A 21026-nucleotide genomic window follows, 5' to 3' on the forward strand; every position below is an offset into this window, starting at 1 on the left:
AGTATATTTCCTGCAGTAAAAGGCTGAAATTAATGTACCCTGTCAAATAAACACATTGCTTCACGGTATCTCTGATTTATAGGTGCTAGAATTATTAGGAGCATAAGATATTGTCACAAACAATTTTATAACAAAATCTTTGTGCACTGTCATTTTTATAGCAATTTTCAATAATTTCAACTACACTTACATACACTAACATGGAATAATTCCATTGAATTTTATAGAATTCCTTCAGGTTTAGAAGCAGGTTTGTAATGAACAGGAATTGTACAATAAAATTTCCACTGTATGCAAAAGAAACAGATGTGGGTTCGCATGCAGATGGTGAACTTTCTGTTACCTGAGAAATTTCATTTTTTTTTTTTTTTTTTTTTCCCCAACTTTGAAATGATGTATCATAGCTAAAATAAACTTTCAGGCTTGCTGCAGAAATTAGCTCTAGTCCCTGACTCAGTGCAAAGAAAAAGCAAAACCATCTTACTTTAATGGTCCTCTCTGACCTCAAAATTATGATTCTCTTACTGCTAGAAACTCGGAAGAAAAGCCATCAGAAACACTTTCACCTTGTCAAATGAAATGAGTTAGTAATTCTGAAATATATAAGGGGAAGAAGAGAATAAAAGCTTGGGGTTTTGATCCAGTTCAGGCCAATATAGAGACTGCAACAATGGAATAGAGACTGAGGGACAGCCAGCTCTGTCTTTGATGTGTCCAGAGACAGTTACACATCTACACTGGAAACCTGTTTTCCCTGGGAAATGTGTGTGTGAAGGAGGGAGAACTGTCAATTGAGAAAAAAAAAACCCAAACGTGTGATTGAGAGAGCAAAGTGTGCTCTGGAGCGAAGAATTCCCATCCAGTGTACAAAATCCAGGTAACGACCAGCCCTTGGGTCCTCTGTGCAGACCCAGACCCAAACATCCCGAAAATGACAGCAGAGCTGCTGCTGTGCCCGGAGTGGTGTAGAAAAATCCCACTGAGACGTGGAGCTGTGCAGGTGGGAAATTGGAAGAGCCTGTGAGGCAGCAAAAAACACAGTCCTGCAGGCAATATTCCCTGCCAGGTCAGCGAAGGGTGAACCCCAGGAGACACAGCAGCAACCCTCTGCAGTTCAAGGATTCCTGGAGCTAGGGGTGAGCCTGGGGTGAGAGAACGGGCCAGCCCTCCCGGGGATGGCACAGACTGGCTGTGGGGGGAACTGGGAGCTGGGCAGGGAGCACAGAAAGGCAGCGCTCCCAGGGTGTGTGTGCCTGGAGCCGAGGCCGGCCTGGGAAGCCGGGGAGCGCTGGGTCCCGGCAGCAGGCAGCCAGCGCTTTCTGTATGACCCAATTAGCCACTGCGTCGGAACAAATCAATAATGGCATTCTCTGGAGACGAGCAGGCAAGTGCTGCCGGCTCGGAACGGCGCCGCGAGTGAAGGCACAAAGGTGCGATCTCTGCGGAAAGTCGGCGTCCACGCCGGCTTCTGTCACTGCAGAGGGGATGAGAGTGAGGGATGGCCACGAGCAACAGAGCCACCAGCCACTGCAGCATGGGTTTTGTCCTCAGTGGCATGCTGGGTGGCCATAAACGAGAGGTTTGAGTGAGGCAACACATGTAGTAACTCAATGTAAGGAAGGGCAGAAAGATACAACAACCCTGCTGGACTGACTCAAGGGACAAGGAAAAGGTAGAGACATTTCTTTAGGTGTTACTACTAACATTTCCTGCCTGTAGGAACTCATGGATGAACAAAAGGATCCAGACAGTGGGCCCAAAACCCTGTACCTCATTGAGACTGTGGTGATAGGTCCAGGATAGGGTTAACTGTAAGTGCAGGATGTGGTACTTCGGGGGCTGATTTAGGACACCCAGAATTACCCATCTGGAACCTCCTTTCTGTCCATTTATCACAGGATTCCTCTGAACCACAAAGTGATGTCGCTGTGAAAAAGGCACGCACTGTTCTGGGCTACAGCTGTGGGCCACTTGAAAGGGAAGCAGAAATTTTTGAAGATAAAAGCTTTGCACTTAGATCTCTAATGTAAATGGTACAAACCTCTCTGATGTCTGAACCCTTCAATGTACCTAAATTGCAGGTAAGTGGTTGTAGAATCCATTGCATTAGTTGGACTGGACTGTATCCACTTAATTTTCCCATCACCATTCTGTCCCCATAATCTATTTCTTACTTCTTCAGGGGACTGAAAGGTGGTGCCACATATGAAAAGATGGTCATAAAGCAATTACAAGACACTCTGTGGAGGCTCAGGATGGTAACTTCCACATTTTAATCATCTAGAAAGGCAAAATGAGTACCCAAAAGAACCTCAAGAAGATGCAGCCAGTACATTACTGTGGCTGCTGCTGAGTTTTTGGGAGCTGTTTTCCTGCTGGGACAACCTGTATTTTACATGTCAAAGGGGGAAAAAAAATGGAAAGAAATTGAAATCGATCTTTTTCTCTTTATGAGGCTAAAATCATTAAATCCTTAAGAAATCTTGTGGACTGAGAGGGAGAGGCTTCCCCAGCACTACAAACAGGCCAGGGAGAAGGGGCTAGGTAAAGACACAAACTAAAATGCTGCAATGGCCAGCAGCAACACACATATCACACAGCAGTGACAAATTAATTTAGCTCAAGGCAGTCCTTTCTCAGCCTCACTCCTCGTTTCCTGTGCCTGTGCTGACTTTCATTGTTCTGCTTTTCTTTTGGATCCTTTCACTATGGGATGTGTGGGCTACAGGTACGTGTCCCCTGGCTCTCTGAGCTGGCAGAGCACCTCACTTGCATCTCAGTAATCAAAGGAGATTTGGGAGCCATCAGGTGGGCTCACTCCTTCAAAACCCTCTCAATGACAGTGCCACAAATTGGTAGCTTTCAGGAAGACAGCTGCTGCCAGTGCAAGCTTTGATAATAGAAATGGCAGCTGAAATTTAAACTTAGACATTTCCATTACTCAGAGGAAAATGTGCAGTCACAGAAGGTTTTCTCATCATCTGAAATTTCAAGCCGCCATGTGTAATGCTCTGGGGCCCATTTCTCATAGCCACGATGGCTTATTTTAGAGTAGTTTTGTGACTTTCTGGGAAGAGCCCGGTGTTGGTACAGGAGCTGTAAGCTGAGATGATCCTCACCCTAAAACACCCCATTGGGATCAATAACTTTGTGGTTCTGCCCAGGACCAGCATCCTTTTAACCTCTCTCTTAGACTGGACAAGTCAAACTGATGGAAGCACAGGATGTGCTGTCTGGGATCTCCAACTGACAGAGAATGAGTAAAGGGTGTGTAAGAATTGTGTAGATTTACTAGCTGTGCACTGCGGAGGCATTCATCCACATTATCCCTTTTTATGCATCTCCTGTCACCTCCTCTTCCACGCTCTTGCACCAGAATCCACGTGCAGGAGGAGGAAGACACTTTCTGGCAACGCTGCCAAAGGGCTGCTCAATTCCAGGTCAGCCAACAACTTTAAAGGGAAGCAGGGCACATTGTCTTCTCCTGAGAAGTAAATTCCCTTTGTACATACTAAAATATTGAAATATGTAAAAATATGGATTGTAATTAGGGGAAAGTTGGAATAGATTTGAATGTTTAGCATCCGCTTGGTATTTCTTGTTTGGTTTCTGTGTGATGCCCTCCGCACAAAAAGATACTCCACCCTAATTGTGCCCTCTCAGTGCAATCATGTAAATTTTGCCCTTGTTCATGCTGTTCTTCCTTTGGGAACTCTAATCTGGTTATCCTGGACATCCTGGAGGGGAGGAGGTTAGGACACCCATGGAGCTGGAGCTTGCAGGATTAATGCTTCTTGCAGTAAGTGAGGAAGTTTATTCCCCACAGTCCCCAGGGATGTCCTTGGCAGAAGGGTCAGCCCACTGAAACACCCCACAACTCAATATCCAGGGAATTGGGATTTCATATCAGCCTTTAGATACAATAATTTCTCCTGCAGTAACCCACATGTTGACCTAGAGAATTTTTCTCTTGAGTCCAGATATCATACATCTTTGGAAGGGACAGCAGTAAAAATGACAGATCTCTGAATTTGTTGGTATCTGCTTTCTCATGGCTCTGCTCCTTTTGGAGATATTTACAGCTGTGCAAATTTATTAGGGTTTTGCATAAAAGCAAATGCAAAGCTCATCACACAATTACCATTTCTGCTGTTAAGCTGCTTCCTATTTTTGTTTATTTATTATACCAATGTATTTTGAGTTTTTGAGTTGGAACAGCCTTGTATACATACATTTTCCCCTCTAGGAATTTCTTAAAATTGGTTTCTGGATATATGAACTCGCTGCTTCTTTGGACCTTTTCAGCAGTAGACCCTTCAGACCTGCAGATAAAAACTACAAACCATTGATCAGGGCTCTGCACAGGGGAGCAGCCGTGACCTGCAGCAGCTGTTTGTCCAAGCCTGAAAAGCACTAGTGACAAAGCTAATTAATTCATTTCTCAACTCCATGCCTTCTGTTTAATGCACATGCAAGCAGTGAACCACATTATTTCACTGCAATCCAAATATCTCGTGGTAATGCAACAATGTTCCTCTAATATTTGTTGAGAATTTCATTAAAAGATATGGTGGGAAAGCAGTATTTTGGTTTGATTATTCTTCTGGGTTTTGTTTCCCCATTTTGTTTCGCTCTGAATCCCCAATGTTTCTATTACATGGGATGACGTTTCAACATTATTGAAACTATTAGTTTTCTTAATATTTCCAAATCAACTTTTATTTATAAAATTGTTTCAGTGAAATGCCTGTTTTTCTACATCAGCTCTTTCTCTCATGACTCTGATAGATCCTACTAAAGCTCTAATTCCATATTTACAGTATAAAATGATGGTAACCTGTTTCTTCCACTAATTTACACACCAGACATAGTGCAGCTAAACAGAAATCTGCATTTCTATACTTTTAAAGCACATTACGACATAAAAATCCCAAGCCCTCCATGCCCTGCGCTGGGATTTCTCTTGTAATTGTGAATGTTACTATTTATCTGGAGAGAGGAATGATGCAGTGGTGCAACACACACCCATGAGCATGCACAGGCACACACTTCCAGACCTCATGGACACTCGATTGCAAAATTTCAACAAGCTTTTGCTTTCAAGGAAAGGAAAAAAAAAAATTAAGAGTGTTTGAGGTTGTTACCATCTGTCAGACATAGCAGAAAGGTTTGGGCATCTTTAAAGACAAAAAAAAAAAAAAAAAAAAAAAAAAAAAAAATCACCAAACCCAGAATTCCATAATTAAACATGTTTATACAATATCATCCACATATACACTAGGCAATATTTACAGGCAATATTTACAGATCACCTGATACTAAGGAACAGTCCTGGTTTAATCTGGGATAGAGCTACTTTTCTTCCCAGTAGCTGGTATAGGGCTGTGTTTTCAGTTGAGAATGAGAATAAAATGCTCAGTGTATAAACTGGGGGAAAAGCTGTCCAAGGGCCACTGCTTGAGACCTGCCTGGGCATTGGTCAACAAGTGTTGAGCATCACTTGTTTTGCATATTCTTGTTCCATTATTATTATTATATATCTTTCTTTTCCTATTAAACTCTCTTTATCTCAATTCATGAAGTTTACTTCTTTTTTTCCAATTCTCTTCTTTATCTACTGCATTCCTATTTCACTTTTTGAATGTTCACTGCTTATTTGTTCAATTACAGCCATGAAATAGAGGACTTCAAAGAGAAAACCTAGATATTATTCATACTACCCAAACTGATGCACAGATCATTTCAATAAAAGTCCCTAAACAGACACAAAACTCCCTACCCTAAAAGTGTTTACCAAAAATTGCAGACTGGTCTTTTTGTTACTTAGGGTTCTATTTGGACAGTGGAGCTGGGTGATTCAGTTTTCTGACCTCTTGCTGTTCCACTCCCCAGTGAGATGATCACTGTGAAAGACTTTTTGGTGAAGCACTGACACTGAAGAGATTTCAACAATGCAGCAGCAGAAATTAACTTTTAGCAGCTGATTTGTGCCCAACTCCTGACACACATTCCTTCCTTAGAGCTTTTTTACAGCAGTCTTTCCTTCTCTAACAACTGTTTTGCTTTCAAACTTTCTTCCCCTCAACCACGAGATCGAGGATCCCTCCTGACAGCTGGATCTGGAGCAGGAGCTTTAATCCAGTGCCTGCTGAACTCCGCTGGTTTCAGCCAGTGTCAGAAGGTGCTGGATCAAGGCTGGAGGCTCTGGAAAACATTAACTAGATATGGTGTGTGGAGCCAAGAGATAAAGCTGGTAAGAAAGGGAGAGGGGGAGAAGGAGAGAAAAAAAGCATTCCCTTGAAGATGTTTCTTCTTCATTTCACACAACACTTCAAACTGCACAGGATTTTTCAGACTTTACTACTGAGTGCTCTTGAAAAAAAATGAAAATCTGCCATGTCACAGCAAAGAGGAGGCGAATAGCTATTTCTCTTGTCAGAATACAAATGATAACACATCTTCTCTTTTTCTCTGGCGCCTTGTCATATCATCCTCTGTCTTAGTGTATTTCAAAGAGAACTACCTGGGCCTCAATTCTTGTTGCACAAAGCAAACCAAGACAGTGCCCATTTTGAGAAAAATCCTCCACTACCATAAGATTTGTTCTGTAGCATTCCCATGATTCAGCTGAAAGGGAAAAGAACTGGTCTGCTGTGTGAGAAAGGATTTAATTGCTCTGGTTAGAAGAATTAATCTAGACAGGGCCAAAGAATACAAAGAAAGGAAATTCCTCTTATTGGAAACTGAATTTTGCTCTTGGATATGCATCTGTAACTTCTTCTGAAGTTAACAGCATATCAAAGGCAGGATTAGGCCATAGGACATTTGCATCACTAGCCAAGGATCCAGACCAAGGGTGGGAACAAAAGGCATCTTAATAAGCTGAAATTAACGAACATTTTAGTTGCCTACCTGCTCCATTTCTGTAAAGGTGCTCTGCTCCTCATCCTCCTCCTCAATATCCGACTCTCCCACAGCAATAGGAACACAAATGGACAGGTCAGGGTTGGTCATAAAATCCTCATCTGTAATCGCCAGGTGTTTCTCGCCATTTTTATTCACTCCATCCTCGGCGTGGCTCTCCTTGTGGTTCTCCATGTCTTTGCCAAGCTCGGCGGTGGCGTGGCTGTTCATGCAGTTGTTGAGGGCTCCTGGGTTCTGGGCGGCGAGTTTCATCATGGCCTTCTTCTCAGCCGTGGTCTTGGGGTGCCGGAGGACATTGCAGCAGAAGTTCCAGGCGGCTTTTTTGGCGTACTTAAGGCCCCTGTTGATGCGGGCGAAAGCGAGCTGCAGGTTGTTCATCTCCCCGTCCTCGTCCGGGGCCGAGAGGTTGTCGGCGCTGAAGGAGCTCAGCAGCAAGGCAAGGAACAGGTTGAGCACCTGAAACAAGCAAAGTTAAAAGGAAATTGGTGACCTTTGAATGCGGAGGGAGCGTGCGTGGTCCTGGAAACGGGAGGGGCTGAGTTCCGTCTCCTCTGTGGCACTGTCAGGTTAATCCCTCTAATTGCAGGTGGTTTCAGCAGGAAAAGGATTCTGTAGGCATTTTCAAATTGACCTCAGGTCCAGAAGTTTAGCATGGACAATAACACACTCTGATGTTCCCTTCCCCTTTCCCCACCCCAACACCTCAAAACATGGAAAATAAAACATAAAGCTCAGAAACGGAATACAAAAATACCCCCAAAAGTTCTGGGAAGACCTCATTGTGGCCTTTCAGGGCTCAAACAGGGTCTATAGGAAAGATGGGGACAAACATTTTAGTAGGATTGTTGTATTAGAACGAAGACAAACAGCTTTAAACTAAGAGGAGAGTCTCAGACTAGATTTACAGAAGAAATTTACGAAGGTGAGGATGGTGAGGTACAGGTTCCCACCACTGGAAACATTCAAAGTCAGGTTGGATGGAGCTCTGAACAATCTGATCTAGTTAAAAATGTCCCAGCTCACTGCAGCGCTTTGGACTGGGTGCCCTTTAAAGGTCCTTTCCAACCCAAATTCTTCCATGATTCTATGACAATAATGTACAGAGGCAAGTCACTTCAGCCAAATTGTACATTTGGAAACATTTCTAAACATTTGTACGCATTTTCAGACAGTCTTGTTTTAAATATCCTCTGGGCCATGAGGGAAATCTATTGTGACTGTGAATAAACACCTCAGAGGTCATATAGCTTCAAAACCTTCTCCCTCCAGGCTAAAACAAGCCATCACAAACAGATTACTGTGGCCAAATCTGCACAGGACTCACTCCTGAAGCAGGCTTGTTTCTGAAAATGCTGTTACTAGTCAGGAAAATAAACTATTTTAAGATTTTCACACGTCTATGAAAAGATCCAAACTGAACTTGAGATTGTAAGTTGCCTTCTTCTTGTTCTTGCCGCTTCAGAACTCTCTACTTTTGCTGGCAGTGTGTGGCAAGATTAGACACAACTAGGCATTTAACTGAAGTATTTGATGGTTTAAACCTCTTTTTACACCCGTGCCCCAAATAAATACAATTATATCCAACAAATAAAACCGGCTTCTTCTCAAAGGCCACCCCCAGTAATACATCTCACAGGCTGGTCCTCAGTTGCTGTACATTGAACATTACATCTGCTCATGGTCTGAGAAGAAATAAATGACAGCTTTTGTGCTGGATTTATCAGGGCAAAAAGTTCACACTGGAGGTGGATTCTTGGGATGATAGGAACAGTGTAAAGGTGACTCAAACCAATACCAGCTAAAATATATTTACCCTCAAACAAACCGATCCCAAATTGCCTGGTAACATCTCAACTGCTGCCTATACCAGGTGGGTGTGTGCCAGCTCTGGGTACAGCCAAGGAGAGGTCAGCGCTGCAGCACTCCTGCCATTTACAGCAATAAAATGGACTTTGTGCAGGTATTTTCTCTGTGATCTCTTAATGCTCCCAGAAATACCTGTAAGCCCCCTAACTTCTCTCTTTCTGATAGTACTTTAAGTTGATAAAACCTGCTAGACCAACATAAACTGCATGGAAAGTACTTCTATTTAACTGGGCCTTACCAAAGAGCCACAATCTTTTTCTGTCATCATCCCCTTACCCTGTTCCCTCTTATTTCAAATATTCAGAATATGTGGGATAGAATTCTGAAAACCTGGTCCTAATCACTCTGATGACACTGCGTTTGAAGAGCCCTGCCAGTGCTGTTTTGTAAAGTACCCTTTGCAATCACTGTGATTGAAAACAAAAGCAGTTGGTAGCACAGCAGATGCCCCCGTCCATTACGAACCACTGAACAAACCATCGCTGCCCCGAGCACTGCCCTGCTCTAAAGTAAAGTGAGATTAAAGCTAATTGTTTCTCAGCTGGCCCAGCACACTGACAGCTTTTGTGGGTCTCCTCATTGCTGTGGTGGCCTGGTGGGAATCAGCCTTTCCTTTCACACCCCACTCGCAGGTATTGCAAGTGGTGCTGCCTGAAAGCAGAGCAGTGGAAGTGCAGCCAAGCAGGTGGGAGCCCATCAGGGAAGAGGGCTCTGATAGATCCCCTTTAGCCATTTTCAGTTTGACAGCAGGGTGAGGTGGCAGAGATAACCACATTGCTACAACTGTCCTGAAAATAAGCACATGTGTATGTAAGAGGAGGCAGCCGGAGGAAGGGAGGGGATATAAAGGAATCCAGAATAAAAATCTTATGGACTCTATAGGTACAATTCAATGACCTTAACGGAGGTGTCTGCTGCTGTTGGAGGGTGTCTGAGGTATCTGCACCAGACCCACAGGAGGTCTGTGTCCTCCCAAAGCTCCAGTTGCCATCCAGCCAGGGCATCCCGGTGTGTTGCAGGAGGAGACAGACTGGCCAAATTCAGGGGGCTGAATTGCTCATCAAGGATGGCAGCTGCCTCCAGCTCCAGACTCAGACACCAAACCCTGAGGGCCTAATGGTACATCTAAGCCTCATTTCAATCAGAAATTCATCTTGTGGACAACAGAGACTGACCAAGCACAGGTGACCATGCCAGGGCTAAATGCATGTGACAGTATGTCGAGTGCCAGCTGATCCCTCCATGCCCAAGTCATCCTCAGGCAATTGCCCAGAGGGACACACTGTTATGGGAGATCTGTGTCCAGCTGGAGGCCAGGATGGATACATGCAGTAAACCCAGTGGTCCTCAGGCAAAACTGTGTCAAGCCCTAGACCTCTGCAGAGCAGAGGTAGCTCAGACGTCTCCATCCATGAATATCTCCACGTATGCACAGGAATTTCGTTATCTGAAACTGAATTTCATCCTGTACTTCATTAACTCTGCTGTTCACAAAAGGTTTGAAACGCCTTGTTTCACTTTTCTCTATTCATTTCAGACATCAAGCTACATATAGACATCAGATATGTTTGTCTAGATACACCTGCAGGTTCGTGTAATAGGTGGTAGCATCTTAGCATTGCTCTTTACCACGGATTATTAAAGCAATCTTATTTGCTTCCCAGAAATGCAGCTGACATTTTGCACAAAGAGCTATTTCCACGTCATGCTTTTAGCCCAAAATAAATCTCAGATATCACTCCCTGCTTCCTTTATGAGCAGGTAACCTCGGAGTTGCATTGCTGGGCAATGCATTCAAACAGAATGAACTGCTGAGTAAGCACTTTATGTTTACTTATTCCCACATTTCACAGTACACTGCATTTTCCAGAAAAATATATGCCTAACCCATGACACACCACATCTCCTGTAGAAGGTTACTAATGATACCCAGTCCTCCTCGCTGCTAACGCAGTGCTTTCAGTTTGAGTGAAAGCAAACTAAAGGTTACCTCAGTTTTCAAAAGCAAAGCAGATTTGTATGTCTGTATAGATCCCCTTAAAATGAAACCTGCTTTCCAGAGACACCGAGCAGCCAGACTGTGAAAGCAGGTCACTTTTTTGGTCTTTGAGGTTGGGAATCAAATGACAGATGCACTCAAAGAACCCCAAATTCTTTTAGTGTAATTATGTTAAGCTTTTAGCCTAATGACAATCCAGCCTGCTCTCGTCGACCTTCTCACTTTTAATGCCTTTTCCAAAGCTCGTGACTCTGGTTGTGCCAGGATAAGGCACAAAGGATCAGATTAATCCAGCCTTATGTCAGGTGCCTCCCTGAGGTGCTTAAGCTGGAGTTTTCCCAGGATGTCTGCAGACAATGGAAACAGTCTGGCATCCCAGGGGATGTTGATGAGCTGAGCAGTGACCACCAAAGACTAAGCAAGTCTGGGTTTTTGTATCTCAGGGCTGGATTAAAGGTAGATGCAGGTCAAACAAGCCACACAGAATCACAGAATCACAGAATCACCAAGTTGGAAGAGACCTTCAAATCACTGAGTCCAACCCAGCCCTAACACCTCAACTAAACCACTGCACCGAGTGCCACATCCAGTCTTTCTTTAAACACATCCAGGGATGGTGACTCCACCACCTCCCCAGGCAGATCATTCCAGTACCTTATCACTCCTTCCACGAAAAACCTTTTCCTAATACCCAACCTGTATTTCCCTTGATGCAGCCTGAGACTTTGTCCTGTCATTCTGTCAGTGCTGCCTGGAGAAAGAGACCAACCCCCAGCTGTCTACAACCACCCTTCAGGGAGTTGTAGAGAGTGATAAGGTTACATCTGAGTCCCCTTTTCTCCGGGCTAAACAACCCCAGCTCCATCTGTTGTTCTTCATATGGCTTGTGTTGCCCTGCTCTGGACATGCACAAGAGTATCTCAAGCTGGAAGGACTCAAAGAATCATCAAGTCCAGCTCCATGCAGGACTATCTAAAATGAAATCATATGACTAACAATGTTGTCCATTGTCACACCCAGCAGGTGCCCAGGCAGCCCATCTTTGTGCCAGTCACACTCCAGGACTCTGGTGACCAGCCTTTACAACCAAAGCCTTCCCCAGGGCATAGAGGGGAGCTCAGGGTGTTCCAGCCCCACCCCGAGCAGGAGAATGTGGGTAACAAGCCAGGCACTGTGCAAAGTACTGCACCAATTCTGCAGTGGCAGCAAGTGAAAAGCACAGAGGCCTGGATCTGTGAGGCTGATTCCAAGCTTCCGATCCATGGGAGGAAACAGGCTGCTGGAAGCACCCATCCTCCCCAAAAAGCTCTAGGCAGGAGCTGCTGGTGGAGGCTGGGAGATACATATGCTGCTGTGGTAAGCTGCAGTCTGAATGTCTCAGCTCCATCATCTCCTTTTGTGTCAACACAGGGCAAAATCAGACAATATCGATTCAGATGACACCTTCTCATCAAATCCTGTTTGAAGGTGTATCTGCAAGCACTGCTGCTGAAGTTAGAATACTTTTGGAACAAAAGCATGAGACTACTTCCTTTCCCTTCCATCTTTTTATTTACCTTGATTTGGCAAAAGTGAAGCAATATAAATCTTTATGTATTTAACCTTCCATCTGTCATTCAGTTAGACAGTGTGCACGCCTCCTGAGCTCCTGTGAATTGACTCAGCAGTGCATTCACTGCCCTGGGTCCTCACTGGTGTCACCCAGAAGGAGGGGAGGGGATTTGACACCTTGCTTCCCTGTGAAAGAGAAATCTCCTAGGAGCCAGCCAAACAACAGGGTTCAGAGCAGGAAATTACCCCCATCAGTGAAAACTACCATGGAAAAAGTGAGCCACTAATCCAAATTGTAACCCTGTGGTAGCTCATTGTCACTTCTGTCACTCAGCTGCATAGGAAAGGCCAGACAGTGCATGTGAAATACCTGCCAGGATCATCAGCTGCTCATTTAATATCTTTTTTTATTGTGGATAAAACAGGGCCCATACATCTGCACTGCCTGGTAGATACAGATCAGCAAGAAGCTCCTCAGGCATCCTCTGATCAGTGAAAATATCTGATTTTCTTCCTTCCTGTTCATGGATGGCAGTGGACATCTGCATTGCTCTTTGGCAAGCACAGATGGCAAAGATGCAGTTTGCTCTTTGGAGACCTTCTAGCAAGCCTAACAATATATATACCAATTATTATATTTTGTTTACTGTGGCAAAATCCAGTAAGCTGCAAAGAAAAAACTGCTCAGAAAGGGGTTTTCATTGCACTAAGTAAGCGTTAGATCTAAGTTCAAGAATGAGATCTGCAGTAATAGGTCAGTAATATAGCCAGTCTCTCTGGAGGATTGTTTCTTTCCTTGGAAGTGTATTTTCCAATCCTTTGTATGTTTTCATCCTAGGGCAAAGTCTACTAAGAGACAGTATTCCTGCAAAAAGCAATTTACATGATCAGTTATTTTCTACATTCACTTTCTTATTCTTTCAGCTATTTGTGCTTGCATAAGGAACTTGTATCCTCCCAGCCCCGTTTCTCTTTATCCTGCAGTCAATCTCATAATCCTATTCTTCTGATGTCTTAGTTTCTTGCTGTCAAAATGATCATGATACCACGAGATTGGCAAGAGATCCCTGTGGCCTGGGGCGAGTGAGGGAGAGCACAGGTTGGAGCATCATCGATCTCCTTCACTTTTCCTGCCCAAGGCAGCAAAGAAAGCACATGGAAATGGGAAAATGAATTTCCTGCCTTGCAGCCACACAACTTCCCAAGTGGACAGTGTTTGAACCCACAAACAGGACAGCAGCTGCAGATAGGAGGGTAGTGGGGCACTCTAGTGCTGCTGTAATACCAATTCTTCCAAGAGTATTTTTTTTTCTCATCAAATCTATATTAATCTCTTAGGTGAAACAACTGGTTTGTCTGTTCAAATATAAGAAAATGGATTTTAATAAGAACAACGCAGCAAATATCGTTTATTTCCTAAGTCAAAATCTCTGAACTACTTCATGATGGTAATGAGAGTGGATGTTATCCTTAGGAAAGAAAAAAGTAATATGCTAAGAATAATTATTTCATATGCAAAAAGTGGCTGTAATTTCAACAATTTCATGTGAATGATTTTTATTTACCAAGAAAAGGGAAGAACAAGGATTAATTTTACCTCTGACCTATGAAGAATAAGTAGGAAAGCTGATACAGCTTCAGCCATCTTCAGGCAGACTCTAGGAACGAGGTGACTTGAGGGTGTTTCCTCTAGCCTGAATGTTTTTGTGGTATTTACAATAAAGCTAGGGGTTTCACTGACCATTCTTCTCTTCAGGTATTGAACTTTATGTTTCCCTGCAGTTTTAGTGTCTCTGGGTGCCGCTGTTTGTCTCTGAGCAGTTTGTCTCAGCGCAGGGCAGAGAGGGGAGCTGTGATCACCTATGTTTGCTGGGGTGGGGAATGATCACCCAATTTCTCACTTCAGAGCTTTAAGAGGCATCTGTAATTAGTTGGGCAGATTCCTCAGCCCTATTCTCACCACCTTACAGAGGATGGACCAACCTCTAGCCTCTGCCTCTCCTCATCCCCAGGTCCTGCAGCACCCCACAAGATGGAAGAGAGAGGTGCCTCGACCTTGTCACTTGAAACAGAGTCCTAGAATCATAAATCTGAGGCAATCCAAGAACCTGACACCTCTTGCCACAGCTTGGTGGTTGCCTCATGTTGCTAAGACTTGTGTGTTATCCACCTACGTTCATATAACTGTGCAGACAAATTGTACCACTGCACATCTGGTCAGGAACGATTGCACTTAGATTTCTTTTGTAGCTGATGACTTTCAGTGATTTTTTTTTTTTTTTTTTCCTAAGTATGTCCCTTAGAAGTATTAGAAGATGAGTCTTTGGAAACCAAGTGTTTCCTGATCTGAAATTCTAAGTCTCCAAATGTTATATGTGAGGAGGGAGAGATGGGGAGAGGAGTCAGATAAATTCTTTCCACTACTGGAGCTGCGACATAAAAACAAACATGTTCCTGCAGGTTTTTCATCAGATATCAAAACAACATTAATTCACCAGAGTAGCAAGGGCTCCATCAGAGCTGCTGTGGACTTCTCAAACCACTGTCTAGACAGACAAAACGTGCTGTGAGACAAGTCCAGCTGAAAACTTCTCCCAACAAAACCAGCTGTGTTTGTGATGTTACAGGCTCAACATACCCCAAAAACATTAGGGAAACCATGGAAAGTTTATTGTTTGCAAACCAAGAGACAATCACCCTTCTGCTAAGTCAACAAAAGTGTTTGGCTGTCCTGCTGAGGAGGATGTCAAGGACAATCAGAGAGCAAGACAGACCGTGCAGCGGGACTGACTGAACACACTGGAGAGTCTTTGCTATTGCTGCTTCCTGCAAGGAGTGATGATCAGTGGGAAACACCTGCCTTATCCCTGGAATATTTTCGCTGGCTGCACGCAAATAACAGCTGCTCTGCTAGTTTTTACACAATGACTAGAAACAAGGAAAAAAACCCCTAATTCTGGATGTTTAAGCTCTGCAGTTTTTACCTGAAGACCACACCAAGCCTAACCTACGGAGGCTCCCGTGGAGGACACTGGCCAGTCCAGGCAGAGTGGGATCCCTGGAGTCATCCTTTCCCAATTCAGATCCTACACCTCCACAGAGAGCGGGACACCCAGTCGTGACCGAGGACTGTGCTAAGATTTGCCCTCAGTCATCTCAAGGCCGTCATGTCCCTTGGGCAGTCAGGACTGGAGATCAAGAGAAGGAGGAAATTCTCATTCACACATGGCAGAAAACATCTGGGGAAAGGTAAGCCACAGAGAACGAAAAGGATAAAAAACCCCCACGTGGAAACAGAGTGAAATTGAAAGAAAAACAGTGATAACAGATACAGTAAGTAACGTCTCCCCGTGGTCAATATATTACACCAGTGAAAAATCAGCATGAGGGTAAGCCGAGGGACTCGAAAATTAAATCAGAGAGTCAAGAAATAATTAATATTATCTTTTTCCTTTTTTAATTTTTTTTTCTTTTATTTCAGAGAGAACATGATTTCCTTTAAAAATCTTACTTTCTAATCCATTCCCCAGGTTTAATATTATAATTTGGGTTCCACGACAAAATCACACTTTCCTATTAAGTGAAATATGAAAAGGATACCTCTACAGTGAATTTGGGAGGTGTAAGGAGGTTCTGATTTTGTGCGTTTTGCAAGTGCAGATTCCTGGGAGGGCAGAACAAAGTGACAGAGCTGCCTGCCAGCCAGGAGACCTTCTTTCAAAAAAGCTCCAAAATAGATTTCTACCAGTAAATTTGCACAGTATGAAATCTCCTGTCTTCACAGCACAAGGCTGGGATTGTGGCTTTCACAGACCTCTGTTGGAGAAGCCCCACGACTCAGGAGTGGGACAAACCCCCACACCTCATTAAAGAAATGGGAGGATTTAGCAGCACTGGTGCCAGTTACATCTCCAAAATGAAAGCCATGCCCCGCAAGGCAGGAGGTGCTGACACACCCACCTCACTACTGTCCTAAAAAGTGACCCATTTCATCTGCCAGCACCTGCTCCTGGGTCCCACGGTGTCCTCAGTGGTCAGCCCACCCCACTGGGTCTCTGGCTGAGCTCTGGCTAATTCTCCACATTTCTTAATTCTTCCTAAATTCCCAGGGAGATATCCATGGGAAAGAAGGGAAGGAGGTGGATGTACACCTTATTGTACAGGATAAAGCTGGCTCTGAGCTGTGCTTTTCAGAGAAAACTTACTAGAAACTTAAGAAAAGCACTTCAAGGAGGATTGGCTACCAGCATCCTTCAATCCAAATCTGTGCTCCACCACATGATCAAAGCAAACCCTTTTTTCCAGGCAAGATGACCTCATCTCTGACTTCCTTCTTCTATCAGAAAATACAAAGGTGTTTTGCTGATGTGGAAATTTGAAAGTTATTTATTTATTAATTGTGTCTTGGGTGTCTGGAAGAAATCCTAGCAACTGGGGTTACTAAAAGTAAGATGGGTAAGCAAAGGAGAAATTTGATGGTGTCAGGTGTCCTTAAGAACAGTTCTATGGGTTTATTCTCTGTGGCAGTCTGCTAGAGAGAAAGCAGGAACAGAGGGCCAGGGAGCTTGGACATTTTATGATCTAAAAACTGCATCTCAGTAGCAAACAAAGACCAGTCAGGGCATGCTCCCCACCCCTGAGGGCTAGAAGCTGATTTGCCTTTCCCCAGGCAGGATGGCTTTTTGGCTGCTTTCCCCAGCCAGGGCCATTCCCTGAATGCCCAGGCACCAGCTGGGATGGGGTGGCCAGGGAATGTGCTAACCAAGGCAAACTCATTTTGTTTGTTTTGATGCCTCAGTTTCTAGAGGAAGAACCCTGCCTGTGCTTTCAAACAGAGATTCTTCAGCAGGCACTTTTGCACTTGCTGAATCTCCCAGAAACGGGACAGAACAACATCCAAATGTGTGAGTCGAGAACTACAGGAGGAGAGAAAGGACAGGGAAGTCTACCTGGAAGAAACATCTGTACAAAAGAATTCATAACACAAGGAGCAAGAGTGTGCTCTTAGTAGTGTATTTTCAATGAGTGAGTCTGTGTGAGGGGGGCCAGAAAGAGAAGGGAACTTGTGGTGGGGAGGAGGCTGAAAACAGACTAAAAAGAGCATAAACTGCAAGCAGAGCTCCTTGAAAACCATCCATCCCCAAAGATTTCGGAATTTTCCATGAAAATTCAGCATGGAAAACATCAAGTATATTTCAACCCAAATGCTAAGATCAGTTGGCATGTACCTTTTCTATAAGAAAATATGACTAGGACCTACAGATGGCAAAGCTTGGTCAAAGCATAAAACCCCTTTTGCATTGAATTAATTACAAGAATTTCAAAAGGCTTCAGGTCAGCATCTTGGGACTTGCTTGAGTATTGGGAAGGGTGAAGTCAAGATAAACAGTGAGATGGAGCTCAAAGATGTCATGGAAACCAGGAGTCCGAAGCAATGTGGAAGCAGGAGCACGTTTGCTCTTAAGGGTTAGACTAGGAAGATTACAGCAGAGATGTGAGGCAACATGAAAAAGGGAATTATAACCACTTCTTCTGTGGAGATAGGCTCAGAGAGTTAAGGGACTTCAACCTGGAGATGAGAAGACTCTGGGAAGACCTTGGAGCACCTTCCAGAGTCTAAAGGGGCTCCAAGAGAGCTGGAGAGGGACTTAGGACAAGGGATAATGGCTTTTAACTGAAAAAGGAGGGATTTAGATTAGATATAAGAAAGAAATTTTACACTGTGAGGGTGGTGAGGCACCGGAAGAGGTTTCCCAGAGAAGTTGTGACTGTTCCATCCATGGAAGAATTCAAGGGCAGGTTGGAAGGGCCTTGGAGCAACCTGGGATAGTGAAAGTGTCCCTGCACACGGCAGTGGTGTTGGAATGAGATGATCTTTAAGGTCCCTTCCAACATTAAACCACTCTTTGATTCTAGGACAATGAAGGCCAGAACTGACCAAAATTGAAGAAAATACATTTTAAGTAGATGATAATTAAAGGAATGGCAGATTTGGTTCATATTCAATTAGAACTAATTTAAGCAAGATTCCGGCTAAGGATGACCCAAATAAAACAGGGGGAAAAAAATTATCACATGAATCTGGGTAATAGGAAATAGAACAAAAGGGACTTAAATAGCAGCAAAGAAATAAAAATTATAAGAGAGATGAAAAATCAATAGTTTTACTCTCCTTTGTTTTGTTTGCAGTAATATAAAATTGATGGAGTAGATTTGTATTTGTTGGAGATTCTCCTCAGTTAGTGTGGGTCAGTGGACTTATTGAATTTCGAGAAGCTTAACACAGTAAGACATAGACAATTTCAGAATAGAATTTCAGAAAGATGAAGAAAAGTGGAATGGTAGCAGGAGACCAATGGCAGGACCCATTTGACTGCAGGAATTTCTTTGGGGTTCAATAAGATCCCAAAAGGCAGGAAAATGGCATCTGATCCTGTGTACTATATTTTTTTTCCAAATGCATTATTCGGCATTTTTGCTTGGGAAGCCACAGACTGTGTTGCCACATATGTGGTGGGTGGAGAAATCCAGATATGAATGTGCACTGTACATGGAAAAGATAAATTACAGTGTTTTTTAAATATCATGTACCTTCTAAGAAGGTTAAGTCTGACATGACTCACTGGTTGTTTCACATACACTTTTAAAAGTATTTCTAGAGGCAACTGTTAGAATGAACAGCTCTCTGTTCAGTATTGGTGAAGAAAAATAATATTTAGAATACTTTTTTTCTTTTTAAACAAAAGTATAAGATGTTCAGGAGTAGTGAATAATGTATTAATTTTGTACCACCTGGTCTATTTTAGCATTAAAACATTTCCTTTCCTCAGCACATGTTAGGAATAATTCTATTGTCATTACCCTTTCAATAACATCCAGACAACTTGCACTGTGACATTAATAAAAAGAGACACATTTAGTTGCACCTACCTTTGCACACTCCTGCCCAATTAAATTTGACTCAATGCCTTCTAGATTTTTAATAACTACCCAGCTATTGGCAAGAACTTAACCACTGACAAACCTCTACTCACGCTAGTAATCAAGGACACATGTAGTACAAGAAATGAGCACGTTTACCCTACTGATGCCTACTACATCAACAGGGCTGCAGTCTTCCAAATAAAAACTTCAACCCCCTGGAATACAACCAAATCTCAGCAAAGAATCCACTAGAATCTTCACAAATAAAATATGTATGAGAACATAAAACGTACATATGGTGTACCTTATTAAAAATATTTCATCTTGTCAGTAGTTCATATAATGGAGTCCATGCTTAAACAATATTTTTAGAGAAATATCCTGGATTTGGAAACACAGTTAGAAGAAAAGACATGAGGATGGTTTCCAAGGAGTTGGGTCGATTGAATTAATGTATTACCATTCTTCTTCCTTCATATTTCTAAGACACCTCGCACCCATAAAGGTTAATGGAAGATAGTTTTATATTCCCTTATAAACATGCCTATGGAAGAGCACCAGCATTGTTAACAGATTTTATTTCTCTCTGCTATGTCCCAGTGACTCATTTATAGATCAAGAAGCAATATTTATCATTCTACTGATAAAAATCTGCAGCAAATGCCAAAATCTGTCACAGTCCACTAACAAGTCTGCTTTGGATTATGGCTTTGGGAATTCCTTATGTCACAAATAAATAAATAAATAAAAGGGCCTTAGTCCACTTTTTTTTTCAGCCTCCTTTGAGCTGCACCAGAAGCAAAAGTTCACTCCTCTTCTGTATGCAGAAAATCAGAAAATCAAAGAGGAAGCCTCTACTGGGATTTGAGCTAGCTGTATTTTTAAATATCTATCTTTCTGTGGATGAATATTGCAGGGGAAAAATTGGCAGGTTTTAGTATATGTTCAACATGAACACCATATAATACCTTGAAAACACACTTGTCCCCTAACACAAGATACAAGCTCAGATTTAGTCACCGAGTGCCAGGACTCAACTCTTCAGAAGAAACAACTGAGCCTGTAGCAGGATACAGACTCATAAATCTGCAGTGACAGAAAGAAGCACATTACTTTTTAGAAGTAGGTTTTGAAAGTAGTCACTTCTCCCATCTATTTTCAAGTGCATTTCCCTGACATATCTTGGGTGAGGCAGCCTTAAACCTCCCAGATTTGAATAGACTCCACTTAATCTAGCATAGAATGGCATTTTTGAAACCCAGCAGTCTTTGATGGCTCATCATAAATACAGTGAGGGTAATTTCCCCAGACTTTTTAGCACCAGCATCTGGTGTTACACATGGGGGCGGGATATATCTATCCAATAAAATAAATTATGGTTATTTATGTGAGTACTGATAAATAATACACCTTTTAAAGCCTGGAGTGTCAGGCAAAATCTTTGTGTTTGAAGTAACCCACAAGAGGATGGAGGTTTTCCTAGGAGCCATCAAAGGCAATTGGACTGATTGATGGTTGGTGTCAGGATTTATTTTTTTTAAGCATCAGATGATGCCATCTGTTTCTGGTGGACATTTCTTTAACCCTGAGGATATTTAAATACTTAAGTAGATAAAGCCAGATGTTTGCCCAAAAACATCGACTGCCTGAGTGCTCTGCTTCCCAGGCACTTCTCAAGAAAGGATGGGTAATGGAGAATACAAATAGCTAAAATTGCTTTGGGACACAGAGGGTTCAGGTAGCTGGTATGGAAATTATGAAG

At 43.0% G+C, this 21026-nt stretch overlaps 1 protein-coding gene across 3 annotated transcripts in view; it reads right to left on the reverse strand.

Moving 5' to 3' along the window:
* LOC120764554 (sodium channel protein type 5 subunit alpha-like) overlaps window positions 1-21026 on the reverse strand; it is a 215693-nt gene that overhangs the window by 65139 nt on the left and 129528 nt on the right. For all 3 annotated transcript variants that reach the window (XM_058419749.1, XM_058419748.1, XM_058419747.1), the window contains exon 17: window positions 6913-7380. In XM_058419749.1, coding sequence (XP_058275732.1) covers window positions 6913-7380 — 468 coding nt within the window. The remainder of the gene's footprint in view (window positions 1-6912; window positions 7381-21026) is intronic.

Source organism: Hirundo rustica, chromosome 1, assembly GCF_015227805.2.
Source record: "Hirundo rustica isolate bHirRus1 chromosome 1, bHirRus1.pri.v3, whole genome shotgun sequence".
NCBI lineage: Eukaryota > Metazoa > Chordata > Aves > Passeriformes > Hirundinidae > Hirundo > Hirundo rustica.